General features: G+C 39.6%; 3 protein-coding genes across 3 annotated transcripts in view; 1 reads left to right on the top strand and 2 right to left on the bottom strand.

Annotated features, from left to right (window-relative positions):
- Positions 1 to 11071, bottom strand: part of LOC143282778 (uncharacterized) — a 175959-nt gene extending 164888 nt beyond the window's left edge. Inside the window, exon 1 of the mRNA XM_076588543.1 lies at positions 10996 to 11071. The gene's annotated coding sequence lies outside the window, so the exon portion shown is untranslated. The remainder of the gene's footprint in view (positions 1 to 10995) is intronic.
- Positions 11072 to 15354: 4283 nt separating this feature from the next.
- Positions 15355 to 22297, bottom strand: LOC143282776 (ATP synthase peripheral stalk subunit OSCP, mitochondrial-like). The gene is made up of 8 exons (XM_076588540.1): positions 22188 to 22297; positions 20947 to 20994; positions 20068 to 20178; positions 18594 to 18666; positions 18030 to 18089; positions 17582 to 17694; positions 16413 to 16499; positions 15355 to 15647 (listed from the first exon to the last, which is right to left on the bottom strand). Exons 1-8 carry the CDS (start codon positions 22212 to 22214, stop codon positions 15534 to 15536), a joined length of 633 nt encoding a protein of 210 aa, XP_076444655.1. The 5' UTR covers positions 22215 to 22297; the 3' UTR covers positions 15355 to 15533.
- Positions 22298 to 22360: 63 nt separating this feature from the next.
- Positions 22361 to 27422, top strand: LOC143282777 (small ribosomal subunit protein bS6m-like). Its single transcript, XM_076588541.1, has 3 exons — positions 22361 to 22510; positions 25032 to 25171; positions 27080 to 27422. The coding sequence occupies exons 1-3, from the start codon at positions 22466 to 22468 to the stop codon at positions 27324 to 27326; spliced, it is 432 nt and encodes a 143-aa protein (XP_076444656.1). The 5' UTR covers positions 22361 to 22465; the 3' UTR covers positions 27327 to 27422.
- The last annotated feature ends 80 nt before the right edge of the window (positions 27423 to 27502 follow it).

Raw genomic sequence — 27502 nt, 5'->3', positions numbered from 1 at the left:
CAACCTCCACTAAGTTTCTCAGTTAATCTGTTGTGCCGTTGACACACTGCCACGACATAATGATATTTAGCATCAAAGAAAAACGGCGAACGAAAAATATGACACTGTACCATCACTGAAGCACTGAAGTGCACGCAAAATTCAACGGCCACCGAATCAGTTTCCCCTGCGCGCGCGCCGCGCACTGACACTCACCTTGACATGGTCATTTTATACGCTATTTATGCGATAAGAACGGGAGATATTGCTGATCAAATATTTATTGTTGCAAGCTGATCGCCATTAATTGTCTGTCTAAACTATAATTTTTTTTTTTTTAATCTGCATAACACACACACACACACACACACACACACACACACAGAGCGAGAGCGAGACAGAGAGAGATCAGACAATGTGTGTGTGGGGGCGGGGGGGATACTGAAGAAGAGAGAGGTAGGAGTGGGGAGGGCTCGTCAGAAAGGAAACATTTCACTTACTCGCATGCGTACACAGTAATCCCCCCACCACCACCACCCTCCACCCACTCGATTTTTTTCCTACCCTCGTCTAATATCACTTACAATGAAAAGACGTTAAACTAAAGAACGAACGAACAATAACATCAACAAAAAAAAAAGGGGGGGGGGAGGGGGTACCCGGTATTCCACAGTATGAGTACTGCTAACCACAGAAAAAAAAAAGGAAAGAAAGAAAGAAATGGAGGTGAACAAAAAGACCAGTGGAGCTTGCGACATCGTACACACTGTACAGCTTAAAAGCAAACCGGTCCGCCGGCGACTCAAGTGATGTCTGTCACACACCCAGAAAGGCTGTGTACGTGTCACTTAGTGTGCGGTTTCCTTCCATTCTTTACCCTCATACTTCCACGTACCGTACGTAGGTCTGTCCTGCACTGACTCAAGTTTACTGGTAATGCAACACCACGGAACACCACTGAATATGAGAGCTGAACGAATGAAGTGCGGAAAGGTGTGTGTGTTTTTCAGTGTGAGTGTGTGTTGTGTTGTTGGTTGTTGTTGGGTTTGTTTGGGGTTTTGTTGTTGTTGTTGTTGTTTTGGTTGTGTGTGTGTGTGTGTGTTTGGAGTGTGGGTGGAAGCAGAGTGAGATAAAATTGCATATATACAGTACCGAGAGAGAGAGACAGAAAGAGAGAGATAGAGAGAGAAACTGAGGAACTGATCTGAGGAACTGATCTGAGAGATAATAAGCAAAGGAAGTACTCAGCATGGAGTGCCCCGGGGGGGGGGGAAGAGATAAGGGGGTTGAGTAGAAGAGGGAATTAAGGAGGGGGTGGTGGGGGAGTTCAGGATTCTGAAGAAAAGAGTTCACACACATAGAGTCAATCACGAGAGTTATGGTTGGACTAAAGCATGCGCGTGCGTAGACAGATTATGCACGAAAATTGACTTTCTATCAATCTACTACACATGTGCGCACGTGCACACACACACACACACACACACACACACACACACACAGAGAGATGCACACAACCACATCAGCAAGAAAAGCCAAACAAACTCACCAACATCCTGATACAAGTGAGACAATTCAACGATGTTATCACTAAAGCTGCCAACACACGATGACTGATGGCGAACAGCAAAGCGGGGTTTTTTGCCATTTCACACACACACACACACACACACACACAGAGACCTCATAGATTTGCGCGACAGACGACGGTGAGAAACAATAATGTTGGTGAACGAAGCCACGCCTGCACTGTTTTCTTGTATCGTCCAACAACTGACAAAACAGAGTCTATCCATGCAGGCCAGTCGTCCATCGATGTTTATCGATACCGGACACGGTCCAATAAGCGCATGGCGGGCGTGACTGACGCTCACCCGAAGTTTAACGACCTATCGGCGTGACCCCCAAAACACCCAAAGTTGCCTGTCCTCAGTTTTTATCGGCTGTGTCGTGTTAATAAAATTGGGGGTAACTACCAGCGAACGGAATGAAAAAATGAAACTTTTTTTTATTATTATTATTATTAATGCAAAATTTACGGTTTTTTAAGACTGAATCAGGAAAAATGAAGATTTTTTTTCTTCTTTTTTTTTCCTTTTCTTTTTCTTTTCTGACATTCTGCAGGTTACATATTATATGAAACATTCAGCACAAAGCAAACGGAAGCAGTACAAAACATCAATCCACTCTGTGACTAGTATGAGGCTGTCACGTTATCTTCTTTCAATACACACAACATATTGCGAATGGTTCAAATCTGGCAAATGTACAACTGGTGCCTTTTCCTCCCTCCTTTGTCACCTCTAATACCAGTTTATTGTCTGCTTGGCCTTTTTAATTACACGTTCCCAGGCCTTCTGTGCTAGTCTGAATCACAGTCACTCGATAGTTTCAGTTTCGATTTCTCAGTCAAGGATCAAGGATCGATCGAGGCGTCACCGCGTTCGAACAAATCCATATACACTACACCATATCTGCTGGGCAGATGCCTGACGAGCAGCATAACCCAACGCACTTTTTAGCCAGGCATTGAGTGCATGTATATGTATTTTTGTACCTATCCGAGTGGATTAATTTCTTTCTACAGAATTTTGCCAGAGGACAACACTCTCGTTGCCATGGGTTCTTTTTCAGAGCGCCAAGTGCGTGCTGCACACGGGACCTCGGTTTATCGTTTCATCAGAATGACCAGAGGAGTTTGATTTTCCAAACTTAGAAAAAGAGTCACGCGATAACACACAGTTTATCAATTTAGAGCGCTGTTGTCGTGCTTGTTGCGTCTATGCATTTGAAATGAACAATCAAAAAAGTTCGAACTGAGTGAACTTTGGCTATTAATGGTTACTGCAGTGATCGATTTCGTTGTGCATAAACGTGGCACTGAAATTATACAATCGAGTTCTACACTAAAAACACTCAGGTGGTTCATATTTTTATATCGCTGCGTGCGCGAGAACACACAATCATGCGCGCACAGCTGATACGTCTGCCCACTCCCCACTCATATCATTTTTTTTCTTTTTTATTGTTTTATCTTTAATGATAATCTTTCAGAAAAATTGTTTTGAAAACGCCTTGAGAGATTAATGCGAATGATCTATTCAGCAAAGGCCCTTCCTTAGTGCTCACGGGTGTGTGTGCAAACTGCTCAATTCATTCCAAACATCATCAGCTCCTCCGAACAATAATATCTGGTGATAACACGAAAGACCCCGAGGGAACAGAGACAGACAGACAGACAGAGATCGAGCAAACAAGAGAGACAGAGAGAGAAAGCAAAAGAGAGACAGAGACAGCCTACAGAGATAGCTGAAGACAGACACCAGACATAAAGACAAACAACAACAACAACAAAACACACAAAAAACGTAATTATGGTTTCACTTTTTCATTCAGACAGATACAGAGAGAGAAAGCGACAAGGACAGACAAACAGAGACGTAAAGTAAAGAGTGTGTGCTTGTAAACCGGTTTTCACAACTTTGTTGTCACCATGCAGTTTCATCATCCTGAATCTTTCAGGGCTACAGACGCCGGTGCACTTTTTTTCTTTTTTTCAAAACTGCTCAGCTTAAGTTCGAACGTAAAAAAATTGCCACCAAAGTACTTCAGTTAGATAAGCAGTAAGCCTACACACACATTCAAACATACACACACATACCATGGCCTTCGTGGGGAAAAAAGTCTTCTCATGCACGCCCGCGCGCACGCGATCACTAAAAAATGTGTATGATGTGGTTCAGTGTGCGCGCTCCTGAACGTAATAAACACAATAGAAAAATCAAATAATATATACGAAAAATATGAATAAGATATATCAAATAAAAGAAGGGGAACGATTTACAAAGGCGAAGCTGGCTTCACAGAAAGGACTGACACGTTTTGCTGTTTACATTCCGTTTGTTCAGGTAAGGTCCCTATATATATAGAGAGAGCGCGCGCACACACACACCCACACACACGCAGACGCGCGCGCGCGCCTGAGGAGCTCACGCAGAGCAGAATGCAAACATTTGCAAAAGGAATCAAACCAAACAGAAGCCAGTGACACACTTTTAATAGTTTTATATGCACCTGACGAGAACGTGAACTTCAGTCGAAGTCCGTGTTGTTCTGCAACTGTACAAGTGTCTCTCCCCATTCCAGAATAGGACAAAACGCGGTCGTCTGTATTTTCAAACGTAGAGTGCAGAATTCGCCTTGCGTGGCTAAATCTAATTCTGTCTGCTAAAAAAAACAAAGGTGGAATAAAGGGTGTAGTGGGGATGGATTAAAAGTGTCATTGCCCTGGCACAAAGAGACAAATGCTGATCTGGTGTTTCCTGAAGCGAAAGTATCGTACTCGTAGTGAAGCGTTGCAGCTGAAAAGTAGAATACCGTATAACTTATAAGTGTGCATATTTGACTAAACACACTAATAAACTTCCTTTGTATATTTACTTCTCTTTTTTTTCTTTTCTTTTTTTTAACTGAACATTTTAAAATGTAAATGTACATAAATCTGGAAGCGTGACCCAAAATAATGGAAATTATCACTGGATGAGGACAACAAATTTCACTTTTTCAACGTCTCTCTGTCTTGATTTAGATTTGGTATAACCAGTGAAATCAATGTTCATAAATTTCGCTGTAACAATATATATAAATCTGCTTAAGTTGTTATGTCCATTGTGCAAAGTCTCTATTGAAGATGTAGTTCATTTTGTTTTGATGTGTCCTGCTTTGCATCATCTCCGTGTGAAATTCTTACAAAAGAAGTATTATACAGATCCATGTTTGTTCCGATTCGGTCGGCCTCTAACAATGAAAATGTCATTCGTAGTTTGGCACTTTATCTGTTCAAAGCATTTCAGCTGCGAGTGTATCTTAAATTTAGTGAGGACCTGTGGTGCTTATCTATGTATTGATTACAAACTCTGTTGTTGCCCCTCGTCATATGGAGCCATGGCCTTAAATGAATAAAATATCTCAGTCTCAGATTCAGTCTGTCTTGGTTTTATTTTATTTTTGCCCTGAGAGTAAGGTAGGTATGGCGAACGATCCAGTCGAAGCGACGAGCTCAACGTGTGTACTGTAAATATATTGTGTCGTATGACAGTCATATACGTAACTGTTTTGTTTTTGAATGCTTTCTCCGACTGGTTGCACCAGGAAAAGTTCGTCTGCTCATTCTTTTCAACGCTTTGTCGACGTTTGAAATAGCAAGGGTGCCTGAGGGTAAATGCGAACGGGCAAGCGTAAAACCTCGAACGATGGCTTTGGGTACATGTTGACAATTAAAATAGAAAGCAGGTCTTTAACTCATTAGACATAACACTGATATTATTGGAACATCCCACTAGACTGTTGTATTGTTGGTTTTGATCACACATGCACACAAACACACAAACAGACGTTTAAACACACACACACCCCACATCGGACACAAACACACTCTTTTAGGAGTGCTCAGTAACTGTACAGCATCGTTCGCAAATATAGACTCACGTCAAAATATCCTATGGTCCAACTGCAAACGATAATATTTTGCAGATTCCTGTTAAAACTGACGTTCTGATCTGTCACCAGTATGCTTTCTTAAATTCTCCCAGCACTGGTAATGCGCATTCAACATATCCGATCAGATAAAATTATTCCAAACTGTGTCAAAAGTTCAAGTCCTACAGGACTACTAGGATTTTGAGAGTATTTTGAACAGGACAGTGCGGCTTCACCACGGCTCCTTCTTTTCGTCAAGGCAGCACAATTGTGGGCGTAGGCATCGGACACACACACACACACACACACACACACACACACACATATGCATGCATGCATGCCAACATGCATGCATACATATATACATCTACCCTGTGCTCCAATACCAGGAATAACAAAAGCAACTGCATAACTTTATGCGTGTGTGGAACGGCCGTAGTTCAACACCCAGCAGAAGTAACTATTAAAATTTTGTTTACAGGCAGTGATAAAAGAGTCTGTGCAGTGTTTCCGCCGATCCGATTCTAATCCACAGGTGTTTGGGGCTGTTTCTTTATCCTTTCCCATGCATGAAGCCAAAAGGTGCTTGGGATGGAACAAAAACTGCCTGTTTTTACTGTTTATTTATTCTCATATGCCTTCTCTTCGTCCTCTGGTGGACAGCAAGCATGTCGTTCTCTCCAACGCCGCACTCAGCGATGGGTGGAGATTTCATACCTCCTGTGATAAGCCTCTGGACTTTGGTCAGACCGTCTGTGTTGGTTTTTGCAGTAGTATAATTTGTTATGTGAGTGCAAAACATATTCCTCATGTGGCAGTACGGATAGATCTTTGATGATCTTGATGTCTGTGCCTCGATCCTCTCCTCCCTCATCACTCCAATTAATCCTCCTCCCCCCCGCCTCCCCGGCCATTTTCACCCCCTCCACCATCCATCCACCCACAGGTGTCTGCCAGTTTCTTCGCAATAATTATCCATTTACCTGAATTGGGGTTTCTGTTGGAGCAACTCAACAACCAGATGTTTTAAGTATCTTATTTTTAACTGGTGACGATTGATCCACAGGGCTTACAGGTCTGACATCATCAGGCATCGAACAGGCCTGCAGATGAAGAGGCAAAGGCCCTCACTGAAGTTAAGGCTTCCACAGGCTTCCTCCACTGTTTTTCATGATGAGTTCTTTATAACCCAGCTGACTAAAAAGCGCAGGGCTGGAATCAAGCTAAAAATTAATAAATAAATAAATAAACTGGGCAACCCACTCAATCTTTTTTCTCTTCAGTTCAAGCATTCAGAAAAAGAAGCAAATGCAGTAAATTCTCTTACACTGTCAGCAGCGGCTGGTATCTCCCCCATCCCCACCCCTAAAACTCTCAGCAAAGTGAAACCAGTGCCTGTCTTCTACAGCATGAAATAATAATAAATAATAATAATAATAATGGTACTTATATAGCGCTGAATCTTGTGCAGAGACAAATCTAAGCGCTTTCGCACCAGTCATTCTCACGCATGCATAACTCTAAAACTGGAGAAACTAAAGACAAGGAAGAGGCAGGGAAGGGAGGCTATTTTGGGAAGAGGTGGGTTTTATGGCCAGACTTGAAAGAGCTGAGTGTGGAGACTTGACGAAGCGAAAGAGGAAGTTCATTCCAATTGCAAGGTCCAGAGACAGAGAAAGAACAGCGGCCAACAGTCGAGAGTTTGAATCTGGGTATGCGCAAGTGGAGTGGATCCGAAGCTGATCGTAGTGAGCGAGATGGAGTGTAGAGGTGAAGGCAGCCACAGAGATAGGAAGGGGCTGATTTGTGAATACATTTGTAGCATAGAGTGCTGATCTTGTACTTTATTCGGTGTGAGACAGGGAGCCAGTGAAGATGTTGCAAAAGAGGAGTGATGTGCTCAGATCTTTTCTTTCTGAGGAAGAGTCGGGCAGCAGAATTCTGTATGCGCTGAAGGGACTGAATGGATGAAGCAGGCAAACCAGACAATAGAGAGTTACAGTAGTCAAGGCAAGAGAGAATGAGAGAAATGACAAGTCTAGATGTTGCGTCAATGGACATATACTTCTGGATGGAACTGATGCTGCAGTTGACAGTAGCAGGATTGACATGTCTGATTGATAAATGTTTGCATGGACAGTGTGTTGTGTGACAACGCCGAGGTTCCTGACTGAACTGGACAGAGGGATGGATGTACTGCCAAGTTTGATTGTATTAGTTGTAATGGAAGAGAGTTTTTGTTTAGTTCCTATGATCATTGTTTCAGTTCTGTCCGCGTTCAATTGTAACTTATTTAGAGTCATCCAATTTTGAATATCCAGGAAGCATTTAGATGTTTCTTGCAGATACCTTCATTTCAATGCACATGTTTGTGTGATGTTTGCAATTTTTTTGTTGTGACAGACATAAGTAAGTTAGTTATGGAATATTCTGTGTGCAATTATTTGTGACAGAAAAAAAGTTTCAGTGACAGAGAGAGATAGAAAGCGAGACAGATAAAGAGAGAGAGACAGACAGACAGAGACACACAGAGAGACACAGAGAGAGAGAGACAGAGGATTCGCATTACTGAAAAAAAAATGTTAAGAAATATTCTAATTATAAAAAATACAATAGAAAATAGTGGGGGGAAGCATTAGTCAAATTCTGATTCTTGATTATTAATATATACTATCCATGATTTATATAAAACCAAAAAATGAAAGTGGATTAAAATTACAACTGTGTTGATACATGTAATGATGTATACATGTATTAAATGGCCATCTGTTTATTATCTGTATAGATCTATCCAAACATGTATATATATATTTACAGTGACCACCTAGTTATGTCTTCAGTACATAACATTGTTCCAAAGTTGAAAGATACCGAAATTAAAAATGACCCCCCCCCCCTCCACCCTCCCTCCCACCCTCTTCGGTCTCACCCTCTGCAATTGGTGCAAACACAAACACACACCCTCTCTCATGATTCCTATTAAAGTATTATATACTCTTTCTCTCTCTCTATTCCTGCATAATGATGATGATATGGATATTCATACTGTGCCTATCTTCGGTCAGAGACCAAACTCAAAGCACTTTACAAACACAAAGTCATTTGCACAACAGGCTGTCTACCTGGGTAGAGTCGACTGACAGCTGCCACTGGGCACTCATCATTTGTTTCCTGTGTCATTCAATCAGGTTTCAGTCATGCACACACACACACACACACACACACACACACACACACACACACACACACACACACATGCAGACATGTAAAAGCTTTACGTGTTTGGCCATTCTGATTATTTACCCAACCATGTATGCAGCAATACTCCGTTTCTGGGGATGTGCATGCTGGGTGTGTTCTTGTTTCCATTACCAACTTAACACTGACATGGATTACAGGATCTTCAACATGCGTATTTGATCTTCTGCAAGCATATACACATGAAAGGGGTTCAGACACAAGCAGGTCTGCACGGCACATATGTTGACCTGTGAGATCAGAAAAACCTCCACCCTTTTCCCACAAAAAATTCTCCACCCTTAGTTAACCCACCAAGTGTGACAGGATCAAACTGGAAACTCAGGCAAGAATCCAGCACTCTCACCATGTGACCACAGTCTTAAACAGGTCAGTCCATAAACATCACTGTGCTGTGTGGCCATTCACTCTGGTTCTACTTCACTCTCCTTAATCCTTTCTCACTGGCCTCAACATCGGTCCCTCTTGAAATGATTATATATATATATATATATATATATATATATATATAATTATATATGTATGTATATAGATAGACATATAAATCTTACTGGATGCACAACTTGAAATCCAATGGACATAATGGAAGTTCTAAAGAAAGGAATTAACCCAATAAGTATTTTCCTTCCCTTGCTTTTTGTCTTGTGTGCGTACTGTGTGTGTACGCCTTTGTATCCACACATGTACGTTTTCTTTTCTTTCTTTCTTTTTATTTTTGAGTTCTTTCAAAAGTTTCATACAATGTGTGTGTGTATGTAGAATGTACAATTATGTGTTTGCAGGCAAAGAATTCAACAGCGCAAGCATGTGCCTCTACCTGAACATGAATAATTGTGACCAGAAAGCACCATAGTCATAAAGATATATATTATACATGTGTGTGTGTGTGTGTGTGTGTGTGCGCGTGTGCGTGTGTGTGTGTTTGAGTGTGTGCGCACAAGTAATATATGTGAAACAAATGTACACAAGATGGCCCTAAAAATGTTAAATAAAATTAAGGGGGACATACAAAAGGTTCAACTCTACATGAGTGAGCACAAGCACCACACAGATGGACAATAAAATGAAATATAAAGACAGAGAGAGGGAGATCTGAGAGAGACAGCGAGAGAGAGTGTGCATATGTGTGTGTATGTGTGTATGTGTGTGTGTGTGTAACAGAGCGCGAAAGAGTTTATCATTTTCATGTATGACTTAAGAAGAATTAAAGACAGACATTCAGACACTCTCTCACAAAATGGCTATAAACACGTACAGTCTAGTACTTTTTATATGTTAAAAAAACAAACAAAAAAAACAAGACAAAACAACAACTGTCCAATGTTGCAGTTTAGCAAACACTAGTTGACAAAGTAGATGGAGTATAGTGTTTCTGTCTCTTTTGTGTGTGTGTGTGTATACATGTGTGTATGTCACTGTGTGTCTATCTGTTTTATATTTATTTGCTTATTTGTTTATTTACTATCTTAATTCTCTTTTCTTTTCTTTTTTCTTTTATTTTTATTAATATTAGTATTATTATTATCATTATTATCTTTTGTTCTTTTTTTTCATATCTAAATATTCATTTACTTCTTTATTTGTTTAATTATTCCTTCTTTTTTTTTCTCAAGGCCTGACTAAACCCTTTGGGTTACACTGCTGGTCAGACATCTGCTTGGTAGATGTGGTGTTGGGTATATGGATTTGTCCGAACGCAGTGACGCCTCCTCCTGCTACTGACTGATACTGATACTCTTTTTTTTAAATACATTTCAAGCACTTCGATTCGAATTCCAACTTTCTGAGGAGTTTCTTTTTGTCTTTACAATCTATCCCCGCGTTTAGCCCCTGCCCCCCCCCCCCCCCCCCCCCCCCCCCCCCCCCACCCCCCGCCCCTCCACCTCCCCTCTCTCCCGGTCCAACCTTTCCCCACACATACCCACTGACACAGTTGTCCAAGAAAGTGAGCAACAAGTAAGACATACAAATAGTTCAAGCTTATAGACAGACAGAGTGGGGGAGGGCTGTGAAAGGCTCTTGGTGAGAGGAAGGTAATTAGGCACTGTTCGGCAACAGGTGTGAAATACAGGTGTGCCCGTCGGCAAATGAGACATCTGCCAATCAACTGCGGACAGTAATTGATCTGTCATCGTTTCGCTTTGATTCAATGACATGTCGTCTGCTTCCACCCCAAAAAAAGTTTTATTTACCAAGCTCACGGTTGTAGCAGTACACACTTGCAAACAATAATTCCGAGAAAATATTCAAAGATATCTGAAAATAAATGTGCGCGCTTACCTTGGTAAGAAGGAAAGAAACTGTCCGTGAATGTAATCTGGAACGGACAGGTCGTCACAGTGTTTTGATTTCCAGCATGCCACCGAACAGCAGTGGCCATGTCCCCGTGATACGCAATAACCAATCGAACGAGCCCTACCAAGGGACTTAAATCTGCCCTGTTGATTTGGATCCGCGACAGGTCATGTACGTGTTTACTGCCCTTGTATGAGACCACATCTGGCACAAGTTATTCGTTGGTGGTGGTGGTGGTAGAGATGGTGGTGTGTGTGTGTGTTTTGTTGGTTTGTGTATGTTGTGTGTGTATGTGTGTGTGTGCGTGTGTAGAAATTAGGCTATGAATAAATGTCTGTGAAAGTTCGACCATAAGAACCTCTTCAGAAATAACTTTAGAAAATTCGACCATAAGAACGTCGTCAGAAATAACTTTCGAAAATACATCTGTAGAGCACTTATTCTCTTTGAAATACTTGGGCAAGAAGGTACATAACTGCTGACAGTAAAGCAAACAATGATGCAAGCTGAACTGCTTACCACAGATACATGTAACATTTTTACTATACTTTGTGTGTGTGTGTGTGTGTGTGTTTCTTTCTTTCTTTTAGTTTAACGTCTTTTCACTATTAAGTGATAATAGACAAAGATGTGTGTGTGTGTGTGTGTCAAAACTAACTGATTTTGACAAATTTATTGTTAATTATTTTGAAAAGTTAAGACAGTTTTGTCATGGCCCTGTCAAAAGCACCTGCACTGCCTCTTTTTGTCTCTGTAGAAGTTATATGATGTTGACAATATAAATCCATGAATTAGACACTTGTCACTCATCAATGTCAAAGGACAGTTTTATGATTTTCTAGTCAAACTGAAAGACACTACATCATTTCTTTCAAATACCTTTTCATTCACCTCTATGTGTTTTTTGTGTGTTTTTTTTCTAATTTGTTAAAACAAATATTACAAATATTTGAATGGCCCAAACACAACACATAAACTCATGTATATCGATCACACTATTCTGACATGAGCAAAAGCCAACTCAATGGTTTCTAATACGTAATTTTGTCCCCAGATAGAAAGGGGCTTTTCCAATGCATCTGTTAACTTACATTTATGGAATAGATTTTCATCATTGTGTTTAAAGGAGAAAAACATTTACTGCATATATCACTTTAAAAAAAACAACTCATCAACAGGCAGTTGCAGGTATTTATCAGAGACTGCAAAATGAGTTGATGCTTCCTTTTTTTTCTTTCTTTTTTTTTTAAGGATCACTCACTGTTCAATTTAACAAAAGAGGGAACAATTAATGATAATAATCAGAAGAAGATGAAGAAGAAAAAAAGTAGTATAAGTAGCAGTAGTCAGTTTTTCTTTTTTTTTAAGGGAACATTATTATTATTCAGTTTATTATTATTCATTTCTTTTTTATTCAGTATATCAAAACAAAACAAACACAAAGGGGGTGTGGGGGGGTGAGGGTGGGGGGACAAATTATTATCATTATTGTGTTGCTGTTTTTTGTCCTTTTATCAGTCTCCTCTTTCAATTAGTTATTTAACTTTCACATCATCTTTTCACTTTTTCTCTTTTGTTCGAGCTGCCTGAAAAGAATCTGACACTGACTCAACAACTGATGAGAATGACTGGAAGGAACTGGAAATGATTATTTTTTTTCCTTCTCTGTTATTGTTTGTGTGTGTGTGCGCGCGTGCCCACATCAAAATTTAGCAAAAATGCGTTTTCTCGGTGTTTGCTGGTTGGTTTGCTTTACAGTCAAGTTTTTATTTTTGAGATGTTCACGAACAGGACAGTGCTGCAAAAAGAACCAGTTTCTACATATCATTCAAAAGGACTAGTATCTGAGCTGCCATTTAGAATCTGTGAAGAATCTGTCGAGGATGGTCGATAGATGGGGGTAAAAATAAAGCCCCAAAAGAATTGTTCTTTCACACATTTGAAACCCGGACTGGATTCTTCATTTCCACTGTCAGGTGTTCCAGCTACAAGATCACCACAGTTGTTTTGTTGTTGTTTTTGTTTGTTTATTGTTACCATTTATGCCACTGTTATACAGAGGTTCACAAAAAAATATAATCATCTGCAAAATTTACTTGGTCATTTTCACCAGCAAAAGATATAATCTGTAAAATTTACTTGGTCATTTTCACCAGCTACCAACTCAATCAATGTGCCTTCCGTTCTTAAACTTATCCGTGTTCCTATGGTGTATTGTTGTTGTTTTCAACTAGTTTTCTTTCAGATCAAGCCAGTTCTCTTCAGAGTGTCTTTGCAGTTTCAGCCCTTGGTTCCAGCCAACTAAAAAAGACTGAAATGCATTTGACTGCTGACGAGAACAGTCAGGAGAGTCCATCAACAAGTTAGTTTATTTTGTTTCCTGTGTTTGACAGAGACAGAAAAATACTCCTATTTCATCTGATTAAATTCCATGTGATATTCCAATATATGTTATTCATTCTTTAAAGTGGCTGAACTTTTTATTTTCAATCTTTATTTCGCGACCATTTGTTTCTCGATTCAGTACCTGATCATATGCACAAATAATTAGGTCACGAAGACCAACTCAAAGATCATCTTAGCATACAGAAACTCATATATGAATCTTGTTACCTTTAAGCTTAAGCATTTTGACTGTGTGCTCAAATTCTAACATTACTTGAAGAAAAGCGGATTGGTAATATAATGTTCAAGGTAAAAGATGAGTGCTTAACTTCCATGAATGAATGACTCCCTTTCTCTCCATGCAATCAATTTTTCAGGCAGCGATGTTTTTCACAAGCAATACTCTTATCATGACTGGTTTGCTTCAAAATCCATGGGTATGTTTGCACATGCACAGACTTGCAGATTACTCTTGGAAGACAGTCAATGGTTGTCATGGTTGGCCTTGAGGTGAAATCTCAAAGTTTGAAGGTTAAAGTATTGGAGCTTGCAAGATCAAATTTTGATAAGGAATTTGCTTTTGATTTTTTATCTTTGTAAGTTTTGTTCAGAATCGATTTAATAGAGAAAGAGCGAGCAAATAAGTGAGAACACTTGACATCCAAAACAGGTCAAAACACTGAGCCTGGCATTGGCCCATCAGTATTCCTCGGATTCAGATTCATTTTTGATTGCTGCACATTCATTGTTATCTGCTTCCAGAGAATACTATACATGTGTTGTTCATGCGTTAATTCTGATCTGAACATATACATAAAGAACGATTATATTGCCCCCTAAGTTTGGGTGAGCACATTGACCGAATGCCCATTCTGCCAATGGTCAGGTGAAGTGCGTTATGATCGCCTATTTCCAAACCCTAGAAAACTGGCTTCTGTGAGTTTGATCTTAACAATGCTTTCGATCAGAACACGAAAGAATGAATGCTTTTTTTTTTGCTTTTTTTTTAATGAGAAACTTTGAGATTGGCAGAACAGAAACATGCACTGTGATGGCTTAAAGAGCCATTGGGGGTAACTGCATTTTCTGGCAGATGTTGTCCCACCCATTCGGGAAATAGCCACTTTGGTACACAAATGTTGATATACAAGCATCTTGCCAGTCATGCAGAAATGGAAGAATCAGTTAAATTATGTGTATGTTCAGATCAATATTGACACACAATGTATATGCACACAGACACAGACAAAAACATACACAGCCAACATGTACCCATGCTTCAAGTCTGCATTCATTTGTGTTTTGTGTGAATGTACAGACTTGCACTTGTATAAAAGTGCACATGTGCAAAGAGTTGAGGGAATGGGTTGATGATCACAGCATGGCCAGCACTTGCTTCAGACCCTTTTCAATTATGACAGTATAAGAAAGGGTCCATGGATACACAACCTTAATCACAGTCACTGCTGCATTCAGATTCTCAGTGATTTGGTCAGGCAATTGTCAGGGATGAAAAGCAAGTTGAAACAAACAAACAAAAATCTCCTCAAATGAGAACCTTTGTCATAACACTGGTGCTCTACTACAGCAAGAACTTAGGTCTTGTTGTGCAACCAGTCAGGTCACTGGCTTCCATAGTTGCAAGGAAAGTTTGACTTTTTTTCTGCACATTTGACAGACAAGAAGACCAGGCTAGACAAAACTGTTTCTACTATCATAATTCTGTGTTCAGCATTCACGTTTAAGAAAAAGAAATGTTGGACAACTGCATTTTTTTCTCACAAGCAGATGTGTTAGATGCATGTTTTCTGTAAACATTTCATCTCTCTCTCAAATAAATTGCTGTATTACACACACACACACACACACAATCTATCCTCTCCCAATCGATCACAAGAAACCAAACACACACACACCAGCAAATCATAAAAAGTATACAAACAACATAACAAAATGAAACATCACTCAGCGTTTACTTTATTAATGTACTACAAAAAGAAAAGGAAATCCCCTTTTTTTCCTGATATTCATACTTGTGTCACCACTAAACTCAAAAACCTGTAACACAGATAGTCACGACGTCTGTCTCATTCATACAACAGTAACTAGATGGCATTGGTCTGTGGGCCAGGTGAACATTAAACAGCCTGCTTGATGAGGGTGGTGTAGTTCTTGATCTTGGTGGCCATGGACATGTCCACATACTTGTCCCCAATGGAGACCACCATCCCTCCAATCAGAGAGGGGTCCACCTGGTTAACAACACCCCAAAAAAACATAACTTAAAAAAAAAAGAAAAAAGTATGTAATCACCTCAGTAACCATCCCTTTGGTCAGTCAGAACGTCCACTTGTCTTTCACATAGTCATGATTTTTTTACAACTGGCCAAATTTGTAAGTCAGTCAATCAGTTTGTAGGTCCAACTATTATTCAGTCAGTTCATTCATTCCTGAAATATATCATGCTGTTTCTCCAAAAAACAAAAAAACTACATAGGCTACATTATCTGCTGAAATTTGAAAATACAGAAATCACACAAGAATTCCAAGATGAAACAAGCAAATAAAAAAAAATAAAATGTATTATGAGCATCAGCTTTAGAACAACAATACAAATAGCATATATCATATACTATACATAAGATCAAATTGCACTTTCTCTTTATTCACTCAAAGTGTATCCCATCCACATGCCAACATTGATCTTGTATCTTTTCAGAGCTGTTTTATACATAAGTCAAAGCATGTGTCACACACATATATCACCATCAGGCTGTGGCCAATAGTCTACTCAGTTCAAGGGTGAGAACAATTTCACAACGTCATGAGACTGAATAAATGAATGTTTATTTCACAACATCAATAGCACATTGGCTAATTACATATATATGCCTGTGTTTTAACACACAAACACAAATATATAATGCATAAATGTATGAAAAGAGAAAGACAGAAAGAGCTTAGAGCTATGTTACAAACAGAAAACACTAACAACAAAGAGTAACTGTGACACCAACCTCCGTAGCTAGCTGCAGTGTTTCCCCCTTCTTCAGAAATCCCTCCAGGGCTGTCTTCAGGTCATTCAGTGATGCTTTGTCCAGAGCCTGTCGAACACACAAACACTGTACCATTAGTCAACTAAATTCAAGGATCAATGTTAAGTGATACAGCAGTTAATCTGTGTTATCAAGGACCACATACATTAATATAGTCTGTTTCTTCTTAAATTGTATGGCTCAAACTGGTTAAAAACTAGTCAAGTAAAACAGCAGTTCATATGGACAAGCATTAAAAAACAAAAAAAAGTTTTGGGACAATTTTTATTTGCTTCTGCTGTTGCTATTGTCATATGACACTTACTTATTCATCTATACAATAAAAATGTGTGAATCAGATATATTTAACTCCTCTGAAAGTAAACAGTTTATTCTTAGTCCCGTTCTTTATTCTCATTTCACACATCAGGTATGTTGGGAGCGTGTTCTGGTAAAATAGTTACACTAGAGCAGGTATATGTCGATGCTAATCACACTGACTTTACTTTTTTGTGATCATGGTAAATTTCTTGATGCTTGTTTCAGCTTTATTACTGTATTCTTATATCCTTCAATTCCCATTGTACGATGGAATTCCCATAATGGTGTGTGAATACCATTTGATTCAATCACTTGGTATATGAATCAAATACTTTTCAATTCTAAAATGTGAAGTATATTCAGTGTAAGCTCTGGTGGTAAGGGTATACTGGGGTGGGTATGCAGGCAGGTATGGATGCATGGTGATGTTTGTGAAAAGTGATCCTTTTTTTTTTTTTTTTTTAATCTTGAAATAATGCGTAAAAATTATTTTTCTGGCAAGCTTTATTGCTGTACTTTACCTGCATGAGAATATAAAAGGAATGTGTGTTATGAGCCTTGCAATCACACATCGGAATTTCCATATTGCATGCATTATACTGTATTATACTGTATTGTCTTGTGTTGTATTTGTATTGTATTGTATGACCTATAAAATCGAACAGTAATCTCTGGTTCTCAATCAACATAAATGCTTCATGAACACAGTCTGTGCAACATAAAGTCAATGCAGTTCTGACACTGAATCAGGCAGCAGCATCAAACTGATATCAGTTTAAATACCTGGAACAACAAAATAACCCCAGTTCTACACACCCACAGACACGTACCTTGGCAGTCTTGACAGTGCAGACAACCTCCCCGCGGTGCGCACTCATGAGCTGGGCAAACGTGGACAGGACACCCTTGATCTTGGCAATGCGTCCGTTGTCAGCCATGGCCGCTGCAGAAGGAGCAAGCACAAACAGAAAGTATTTCTGTTTACTGCAGGTCCTCAACAGGGCATTCACACTGACAGTGACACATTAATGGAGTTCTATACATATCTGATGCAGCAGGGAAACACACACACACACACACACACACACACACACATGGATAAATTAACACTAGGTTATTACACAGACCGTTTACACAAGTGAGTCAAACAAGGGTGGCGCTCTCAATGTAGCAAGCTGCTCTCCCTGGGGAGAGCAATCCCAATTTCACACTGAAATCTGTTGTGACAAAAGAGTGATACAATACAGAAGAAGAAAAGGAGAAACAATGAGATCTTACCAACAAGGTTGACGGTCAGGTCAGAGTATTTCTGTTTCTTCAGGACATCTTCAAGCACAGCTGAAAACAAAAACACACTTTTCCACATTTTTTTTTTTAATCACGCAATGTACAGCATGCTACATCATAATTCATACCATATTTATATCAAGCTAACGACATATCAATCTGATGTCTGAAACAGTGAAATGTATACTATGTGCAAATGGTAAAAATGGAAAATAATTATAATATTCTGAACACAAATGGTTAAAACATACAGTAAATCTGGTGGTATTTAAAAAACAAGTCCTTCCATCAGCCTTCAACAATATGAACATATGCTGTCAAATGGGTGAACTCAGTCAAAATCTACAATAACTATGGTGTCCAAAAGTTAAACCTAAACACAGGTACACTCACACACATAAATACAAAAACACACACAGAATCAAAGTATGCGGAAAAACTGGGAAGATGTTTCCAAGTCTATAAGAGATACAAGAATAAAAAAGAAACTGCCATACAGAAGTCCTGTTTGTGCAACACCATCTCTCACGATAGTTCATTAACTATGCACTTCACCTTTCTTTTCCACGCGTTTCAAGGAGGGGTTGGCCACAAAGTCTGCCAGTTTCTTGTCTTTCTGCAGCAAATTCTGAAATGATACAAAATGCCAAATGAATACATAACACAATAAAGTAACAAATATATTTGTTTTTATACTTAACCATTTGCCAGCTTTGATTTCCAGACTTTACAGACAAAAAGTAGTAAAGAAATCAACATTAAGTATCTGGGTTCGTTCCAATGTAACTTTTATTTACCCGTGTGCTAGCTAAATCTGTAGGATAAGCAGCACTGATTCTAAGTTGTGTATGGAGAGAGTTATCACTCTTGGCTGTTTGTAAAGTAAAGAAATGGTATACTGTGCTGTTAACATTTACAGTGCTGCCCAGCTAGATCAACAACAATCATCCACTTTAAGATTTCTGATGTTCTGGGATGCTTTTGATTTTCAAAATAGACTGAGAGTTGCTTTTAAGTGACAAGTGGATTGTTACAACATACACTTTAATCAAATGTGTCATTTTGTATCTATGAACAGTGTTGAATTCAAATTCTTTGCTCTACATCATGTGTGTCAAAAAGCAATGGATAAAATATAGCAGAACAAAAACTAAAATAACAATGGATAAAGACATAAAGAAAGGTAACACTTTGAAAAAAAAATATATATATAATAAAAATCTGACCATACCAAAGTGCACATCACTTGAACAGAAGGCAAAACACCACCAGTAGAAGCATACCTATGTTTGATACATTGCATCATCAAGACATTTATCACAAAGAACAAAGATGCAAACATTCTATATGCTTCAACAACTGACATTAACTTATTCAATCCTGCACCTGTATGTTGGGCAGACACTGCAAATCATCATTCTCAACCAAAGCCCAAATGGCAAAGAAATCCATTCACTTACACTGTTTCATCAGCTCAGTAGTATGCACTAAACTGTTAAGGAAGTAAAGTAGCTGAACAGAATTTCCTTCCTAACATGCATACGAAATTCACTGAGTAATTTGAACAATTAGTGTGTTTTTTATCTGGTCTTCCACACCACCATGGTTAAACATCAATAACTTACTGCACAACAAACTCTAAATATGGACTCCTGCAGTGAATCTGATCTAGATAATGACAAACTGACACATAACTCATTTAATAATTGTTGGGAAAGAAAAGGAAATGAAATCAGCAACTGGTCTGAACAGTTCCAGACATTTGAATAAAAAAACGAAGCGTTGATTCAGCTGGGCTAAAAACATGCCAGCCTAGGGAGGAGGCTGCACAGGCAGACTTCAAAGGGCTGAAAGGGTTACAGTGAACAATTTTCTCTCAGTCAATGTCAAGGATTATATTTCAGTCTCCCTTCCAATCCACAATTCTGCCCCCTTCCACGTTTAATCTTAGTTACTAATCCTCAGTTTTTTTCTGCACACACACACATACTGGCATAGACATGCTTTTGTTATGCTACACAAGCCTTACACTGAGAGAATTCATTTCTTTCTCCACGGCATCCAGCTTTTTCTGTTTCGAAGCTGCAGAAAAGAGAGCTGTTGCGTAACGGCCCTCAATGCCAAACACTTGGATGGGCGTCTGAAACAATAATGAGCACCATTAGGATTTTGTTATCAGTACAACCTTTTAAAGTATTATTGTATAACATGTATTCCACCTGTCTCATTTGTATTTTTTGTTAAGAAATAGATACACATGTACACACAACATGCTGTTTAGATTTCCTATTGCACAAAACGAAACATTTATAATTTTACACATAAACAACAATCAAAACATTTTTTTTTTTTTAAATGTATCCATGATAAAACCAGTCAAATTCAAACTGTCTGTTTCTCACAATATCCACTGTGATGATTGGGGAATGCCATCCCAAAAGATGAGTGTGTGCATTTTGTGAACACACACTTGCGAATCTGTACATTATGTGCAATATATCAGCATTCTATTAACATGTATATGCGCACAGCTATGTACAAGAATTTATCAGACAGACATTGAGAATGTATTTCAACCTGCTGGTCTATAAGACTAGGGTAAAAAGCTCAACATTCAACTGATCTGTAAGACTGGGGTAAAAAGCTCTTCATTCAACTGGTCTGTAATACTGCGACAAAAACCTCTATATTTAACTGCTCCGTAATACTGGGATAAAAAGCTATTCATTCAACCGCTATGTAATACTGGGATAAAAAGTTCTACATTCAATGTAACAGATGAAAACAATGCAAAATTTATCAAACAAATCTGAAGCATATAAAGGACACACCAATGCAAAAGCACAGTTAATGATTGATGGCAGTTTACTTTAACACTAGACACATGACAATATGAAATAAGACTTACATTGACAAGCTTTCCATGCTGGACAGCAGAAGTTGTGAACTGCCTGACCTGAAAAACAAAAAGAATGGTCAGTAATAAATCATATATATACAGTTCTGTTACACTTCCTCAGTTGTAGAACTGATCACAAAAACTGAAATTTGATGACAGGTGATTTCTAAAATGTAATAATATTAATTTAAATGTTTTCAATGTCAGATTACTTTCACCCAAAATGTATTGTTCGGTAGCTCTCACAATCCACTGACTGATAAAATGAAATCAGTCACGTTTTTCTTGCATCTTCAGTGCAACAGTAAATATGGCGATAAACTTCTGAATACCAATTCCAGGATTTTCATGATGTTCCTGTGAAATGAAGACCAATACTACTACTAATGTACATCTTGCACTAGTTGTAGCATGTATTATTAATTTTCTTTGCCCAAAGCTAAGTGTATCCCAAAGCTTCCATGTACCTCCGGTCAGAACATGAACCTGAAAGTTAGGAAGGTGGCAGATCGGTTAAGATACTCATCTGCCCACACAGAATCTATGAGGATCTGGGATTGATTCTTGCTTTTACCCTTTCTCCCAAGTTTGAATGGATAATTTAACTGAGCATCTAGTCACACAGATGAGACGATAAACCAAGATTCCATATGCAGCATGCATTTGGCACCCTGAAATTGTAAAAAAAAAACACCAAAAAACCATGGCAACAAAAGTGTTATCATCTGGCATAATTATGTTGAAGAAATCCACTTTCATAGGCAGACAAATATAATGCATGCACTCAAGGCCTGACTAAGTGTGTTGGGTTATGTTGTGAATGTCCAAACGCAGTGACACATTGAGAAACTAAAACTGAAAGTCAGGTCAAATGTGTGCACCATTAAAATTTGGCAAATTTTACTTGTAAAACGCAAACTTTCTCATATGAAAAAAAAATTCCAAGACCAACAAATCTGTCAGAAAACTAGTCTTTCCATGTCGTCACGTCCGAAATTGTGGAAAGAAATGATTTAAGTAAAGTCCTCCACTGAAGTGTCTGCGAAGCTTTGCTGCACGACAAGTTCTGGCGTCAATGTCAACTGTAGCAGACGCACCCGGTATCCATCGTTGGACTCTGAACTCTTCGGTAGACTGCTATTCAATTTTGTTCATCAAACACACCCAGGAATGATAATAATCGGAAATGAGAATGGCATTAAAGTACATGACAAAGATGAAAACAAGGTCAAAGTGCAATAGATTCCTACCACTTGTGAGAACCTGAAGCTCGCCATGATTGCCGAAGGACACCGGAAGCAGCCTGGCAACTTGAATTGTAAAAAAAATAGAATTGTTTGTTAACACGTTTTAAAGACATTATCGATAAACAATCCTTTTGAAACATTTTAACTACTAGCAAACAAAACCTTTGATACATTTGTTTATTCGTTTATTTATTTATTACATATTTATCAGTATAGATATGAAAAATTTCGAGTTATTTAAAAAGTGAGATCGGTTATTAGCAGTAGACATCGTGTTCATCATGCCCAGCTACGAGCTGTCCTTGATCGTGAAGACTTTACAGAGGGTACGTTCGTTTCTTAATCTGTCTTGCCTGGGATGCACACATGTGATGAAAATTCAGATGTTCATTTATATTCTTGACCTGAACACATCTGCTAAAATCGCTGTCCAGAATAAACGCTGTGGTCAACTAGTTAGTGGTTTAGCTGTATGAAGGACGACTTGAACTGTAGTTCGCGAATATCAACATTGATAAATTTGTGCTAAGCTTAACTGCAGTCTGGTAATGTTCAACTTTAGAATACTCTATTCAATAAGCTATCAAGTATATACTTAAAGTGTATGCATGGTCATTAGTTCAGTGTTGCCTGTGTGTGCGTGAATGCATGCGTGCGCGCGCGCGTGTGTGTCTGTGTGTGCGTCTGTGTGCATTATACGTTAGAGGGAGATTGGAATAACAATAGATAGGTAACTGTAAATTATATTTTGTTGTTCACTGCGATGGCCATCCCGTTGTTTGGGCACTTCCTTCTGTAAATTCATTTTCTGATTTCACAAGTACTGTACTAGTAGTTTTAGCTGTTAATATTCGAAAATATGATATATTCACCAGCACATGATCAGTAGCAGTCCCAGCAACAGCAGTTCACTTAAAACTATCAGTGTCACGTCACCATATGACCACCCACCATATGAGACCCTGCACTACTGTCAAGTCACATGGTGTTGATATGTAGTGCCTCATCTGATACAGGGATGCTAAGTAGTACATGCCTCTTCTTCAGACATGATAAGTAGTGCTTGTGCTGATTCAGAGGTCATGACCTAGTGAACCCCCTTTGACAATAGCTATGCTTAATCATGGAGCGTAAATTTATGGATATGTCAGAGTTTCAATGACAATTACCATGCACTCATCTGCTGACAATAAATTTCATAGAAGTAGAAGAGGAATCTGAACTGGTTGTAATTTTTCTAAATATTTTTGATAGTGAATAAAGGCAATGATGGTGATATTTTTACGATGTAGAATCATTTAGGTTGAGACTATGGACAAGACTGTGTTAAAACCTAAATGCATCTTTTCATCATCTCTCTGCATCAGCAAGACCTGAGAAACATAGACACCTGCAGTGTTGGTCAGAAGGTAGAGCAACGCTGTCAGACATCCATGATGTGGATGTGATAAGACACTCTAGGGAGAGCTGGACATTACAAGGTCATCAGAGATGAAGACCCCCTCAGTCAGATGTTTCAGCCCTTATTCCTTACACTCTAAGGGAGCTGGGCTGCACCCAGGTCATGACTCCTGGATGCCCTTATATTGCCACCTTTTTTTTCTGGTCCTCAGCAGGTTTGAACCTGCACCTCCAGGGTGATCGTCACTTTAGGACTGAGTCACCTTTTCTGGCAGACGTTTTAACCACCAAGTCATCGTACACCTAGTTTGAGTAGGGAAATTCAATCCTTATGAAGTTTACTTTCATTCCTCCTCAACTAGATCCAGCTGGAACTCATTTCTGCTGCTTCTGCCCTTGTCCTCTCTCTTCCAGAAATCGACAGCTGTTTCATGAGGCTGTAGGCAGATGCGCTCGCAAACCCTCTTGCACCAGTCTCTATGGCAAGGGCTTTGGCTTGGAAGCCAGATTCTTTCAGGCTGCTGGCTAGATTAGTATGCTTCTCGGACTTGTGGATGTGGGCTTTCTCCATTGTGCTTTCATGTGGCACAGTGAGCTCAATCAGAATCACTTGTTTCGTTACCTTGGAGTGGAATACTATATCAGGTCTCATGCCGCTCTTGCTGATGATTTCCGGGTGTTTCTTCACCTCTGGTAGGTAACTGTGCATTCCCAATCTTCGGCACCATCAAGCAGCCCATGTTTCCTTGCTTTGGATGTTACAGCTGTTCCTGGCCAGACTTTATTGCTTTCAGCAGAGAGGAACTCTACTGGAACTTCTGGTGCTGTGGGTGCTCCTTGGATGTGAAATATTACAACCCTGTGGTCCCAGTTTTTCCATTTTGAGCTCATAGTCGCAGTCATATTTTATGATGTTATTTGTAAGAGTCTGCAAGGGGTTTGAAATTTCACAAATGATTGTTTTTATTTGTTTTCTTCCAGTGGGTTCATATTCCTTTTTGTGTGTTGCCGTGTTTCTGTTTGCTTTTGTTTCTTTTTGGATCTAAGGGAACAGCATTCTCAGGTTGCTGTATTGAATGTTAATATTCCATAGCATCAAACATGATCTGCATTTTAAACAATAAAAATTTAGTATGAACCCATAGACTAATACTGCCAGCTCATAACCATGACTTTAGCATGTATCTGACCTTGCCTTCAGTGTTCTGATTAGCATGTGCTGTTCAAATTGTTAGTTTTGGTTGTAAATCTAAAATAGTTTCTGCATGCATGCACACACTAACAGGTGCACATGCATGTTTGCGCGTGCACACAAACACACATGTGCATGCACACACGCACATACACACACACACACACACACACACACTTGATAAGTTGATTAACCAAAACTGTAGATGGCTGTATAATTTCTACAATATGTATTGTGCTTGGTTTTTCTCTCAGCCTGAACTGGCCCGGGCGCTGCGTCGTAGCTGTGCCACCATTCTGGAGAAAGGGGGCATCATTCGCAGTATGGAGAACCTGGGCCACAAAACACTGCCCTACAAAATGTCTGCTCATGGCCAGCGCCACATGACTGGCAGGTTGGTTCTTGACAGAGTAAAAAGTCAGTCAGTCACTGAGTCAGTCACAAAAGTATATCAGCTAATCAGCCAGTCAGTCACATAGTATATATTATGCATAGTATGTATGCTGTTGCTTGGTTACATGTTAGTCCACCTGCAGGGCTTGAATGAACAGTGTTTGGAAAAAAAGTTTTCAACATCTTTATGAGGTTTTGAGTTTTACTGCCCATTTTGCCTTCTGGCAGGTAGGGTAAAAACTACATTTTTATGAAACTTCCGATTTTTTGCATTGTTTTGTTTTTTTGATCTTGTGTTTGTTGTGGTTGTTTTGTTGGTGGTGGGGTTTTTTTTTGTTTTGGTTTTTTGCACCATCATCTGCACCGTTTCAGTGGCATTGCTCCCAAGCCGCTCATTTAGATTCCCCCATACATGGCCACACCGCGGTTCGTCCATCACAGTTCCACCATCGGCAGTCCGTATGGAACCATCAGTGTTAAGTCGCCAGGAGGCCACACACCAGAGGAGACCCTGCACTGCTGCTGAGTCACTTCGATGGTGTTCATTGGTGCCTGTTCTTATTTAACGTACTTTGGACACCACCTACTAAGCCCCCTACTAACGACAACAATGGCTTAGTCGCGGAGCCAGACTGAGTGAACGTCCCTCCCAGAGTGGAGACCGCCACCACATCCTTCAAACAACAGCCCCCCATGAACCTACTGACACTGAAGATTGACAGGACTCACCCCAAGCACAGAAGTTGAGGGGTATCGAAACTGAGGTCACCATGAGAGCAGGGCATGAAAGGCCACAGACTTTGAGTCTGTTTTGTTTATATTGCTGATGATGAAGGAGGAGGAGGATGACAATGTTGCTATGGAGGTCCATTTTGGTTTGGGACTGCATGACAAGGCAGTACTCTACGCTTCCTGTCTTGATGATATCCCGGCATTAACCAGGCCCGAGAGACAAAGACACTTGCAGTGTTGGTCAGGTAATTAGATCAACACACCCAAAGACGCATCCATAAAGTGGATGACACTTGACTGTGTGGTCCCTGTCTCCCCATTTAAGCCCATAGCACACTCAACTCTGGGAAGCAGCTGGCTACAGGCCGAAAAACCCACCTCCGCTGGGATTCGAACCCACATCCTCCCAACCGTCAGTGCACAGCTCGAACCACTTCGCCACAGTGGCTGATGGTGTTGTTTTTTTGGGGGGTTGATCTGTTGTTGACTGTGGATGGTTGTGGCTGGTTTTGAGGGGGTGTAGCTAGGCTTGTATTTGGATCATGGTGGTACAAGAGCCAGTTTTCAGCATACCCAGGAAAACGTAATTACTTGTGGTACATTGGTCTTTTGATGGTAAAAATGTAGTCTGACCAGAGCATGGTAGGTATTGCTGTGGTCTGTTTGGAAGGCTTGATACTTCCATTACATCAAACAAATCAAAACTTTTGACAGATTGATTTGACGAAAGGACCTCGAGCAGATCTGGATAAAAATGACAATGATTTAAAAAGTGTATACATCTTCTGACAATTTTTGAAATATTGCATTTCAGCAGTCATGGTGTTGGTAGTGTCTGTGGCACTGGTATTATGAGTGGTATATGTAGGTAGTGAGTGGTGTCCCTGTGTCTGTGCTATATAGCTGTTTCATAGCAAATCGTTACAGCTTTACTGAACCAATAGGGAACAGAACATTTAAGTAAGCTAACAAAGTTATCACATCTTAGAAGTTATTGTAATACTAACAGCTTGTAATTAAACAATCACACAGAATTTTCTTCTTTGCCCATTGTACACAAGGGCTTGTACTGAAGAGCAAATAGTGATCATGATCAGTACGGCTTTCATCCAAAATGCAACAAGTTCCGATCTGATCTTCCTCATTTGATGCTGACAACGCCTGTTTTCTGTTTCAGCTATTTCCTGGTTCACTTTGACAGCCCGACCAGTGTTCTGCCAGAAGTCAAAGATGAATTCAAGCGGGATGTGGACATTGTGCGTCACAACGTCTCCTCCACGGAGGACAGTTTTGTCAGACCTTGTCTGACGGGTCCTTGCCAGTTTGGAGAGTTACCTAACCCTGATCATGAACGGAGAGTGTGGAAGAGAAGAACTTTGAAAAAACTTAACTTGACAAACCGCGACAAGCAGAGGCTGCTGTAGATGTGTGTAAAGCGTTCTTTCTTGACTGTGCTGTGTGCTGTTAACAAGGTTTTTGCATTAAAGTGTTGTTGGAAGAGTGTAAATGTTGAATCAGAACATTCAAATTGAAAGAGGTGAAGGAGAGGAAAGTGAGACTTAAGAGAGAGAGAGAGAGAGAGATAGGTCATGTTAGTGAG

The sequence above is a fragment of the Babylonia areolata genome, chromosome 6 (assembly GCF_041734735.1).
Source record: "Babylonia areolata isolate BAREFJ2019XMU chromosome 6, ASM4173473v1, whole genome shotgun sequence".
In the NCBI taxonomy this organism is placed as follows: Eukaryota; Metazoa; Mollusca; class Gastropoda; order Neogastropoda; family Buccinidae; genus Babylonia; species Babylonia areolata.
The sequence above is the reverse complement of the archived record's forward strand: the minus strand, read 5'-3'. Positions and strand labels throughout refer to the sequence as shown.

What these genes read in the sequence shown, in the direction of transcription:
- LOC143282777 (XM_076588541.1), top strand. Translation starts at nt 22,466, where the DNA reads ATGCCCAGCTACGAGCTGTCCTTGATCGTGAAGACTTTACAGAGG. An exon ending in TCGTGAAGACTTTACAGAGG is followed by an intron (nt 22,511 to 25,031) that starts GTACGTTCGTTT and finishes TTTTTCTCTCAG; the next exon opens with CCTGAACTGGCCCGGGCGCT. An exon ending in CAGCGCCACATGACTGGCAG is followed by an intron (nt 25,172 to 27,079) that starts GTTGGTTCTTGA and finishes TTTCTGTTTCAG; the next exon opens with CTATTTCCTGGTTCACTTTG.
- LOC143282776 (XM_076588540.1), bottom strand. Translation starts at nt 22,214, where the DNA reads ATGGCGAGCTTCAGGTTCTCACAAGTG. An exon ending in AGCATGGAAAGCTTGTCAAT is followed by an intron (nt 20,179 to 20,946) that starts GTAAGTCTTATT and finishes TTATTGTTTCAG; the next exon opens with ACGCCCATCCAAGTGTTTGG. An exon ending in AAGAAATGAATTCTCTCAGT is followed by an intron (nt 18,667 to 20,067) that starts GTAAGGCTTGTG and finishes GTATCATTTCAG; the next exon opens with AATTTGCTGCAGAAAGACAA.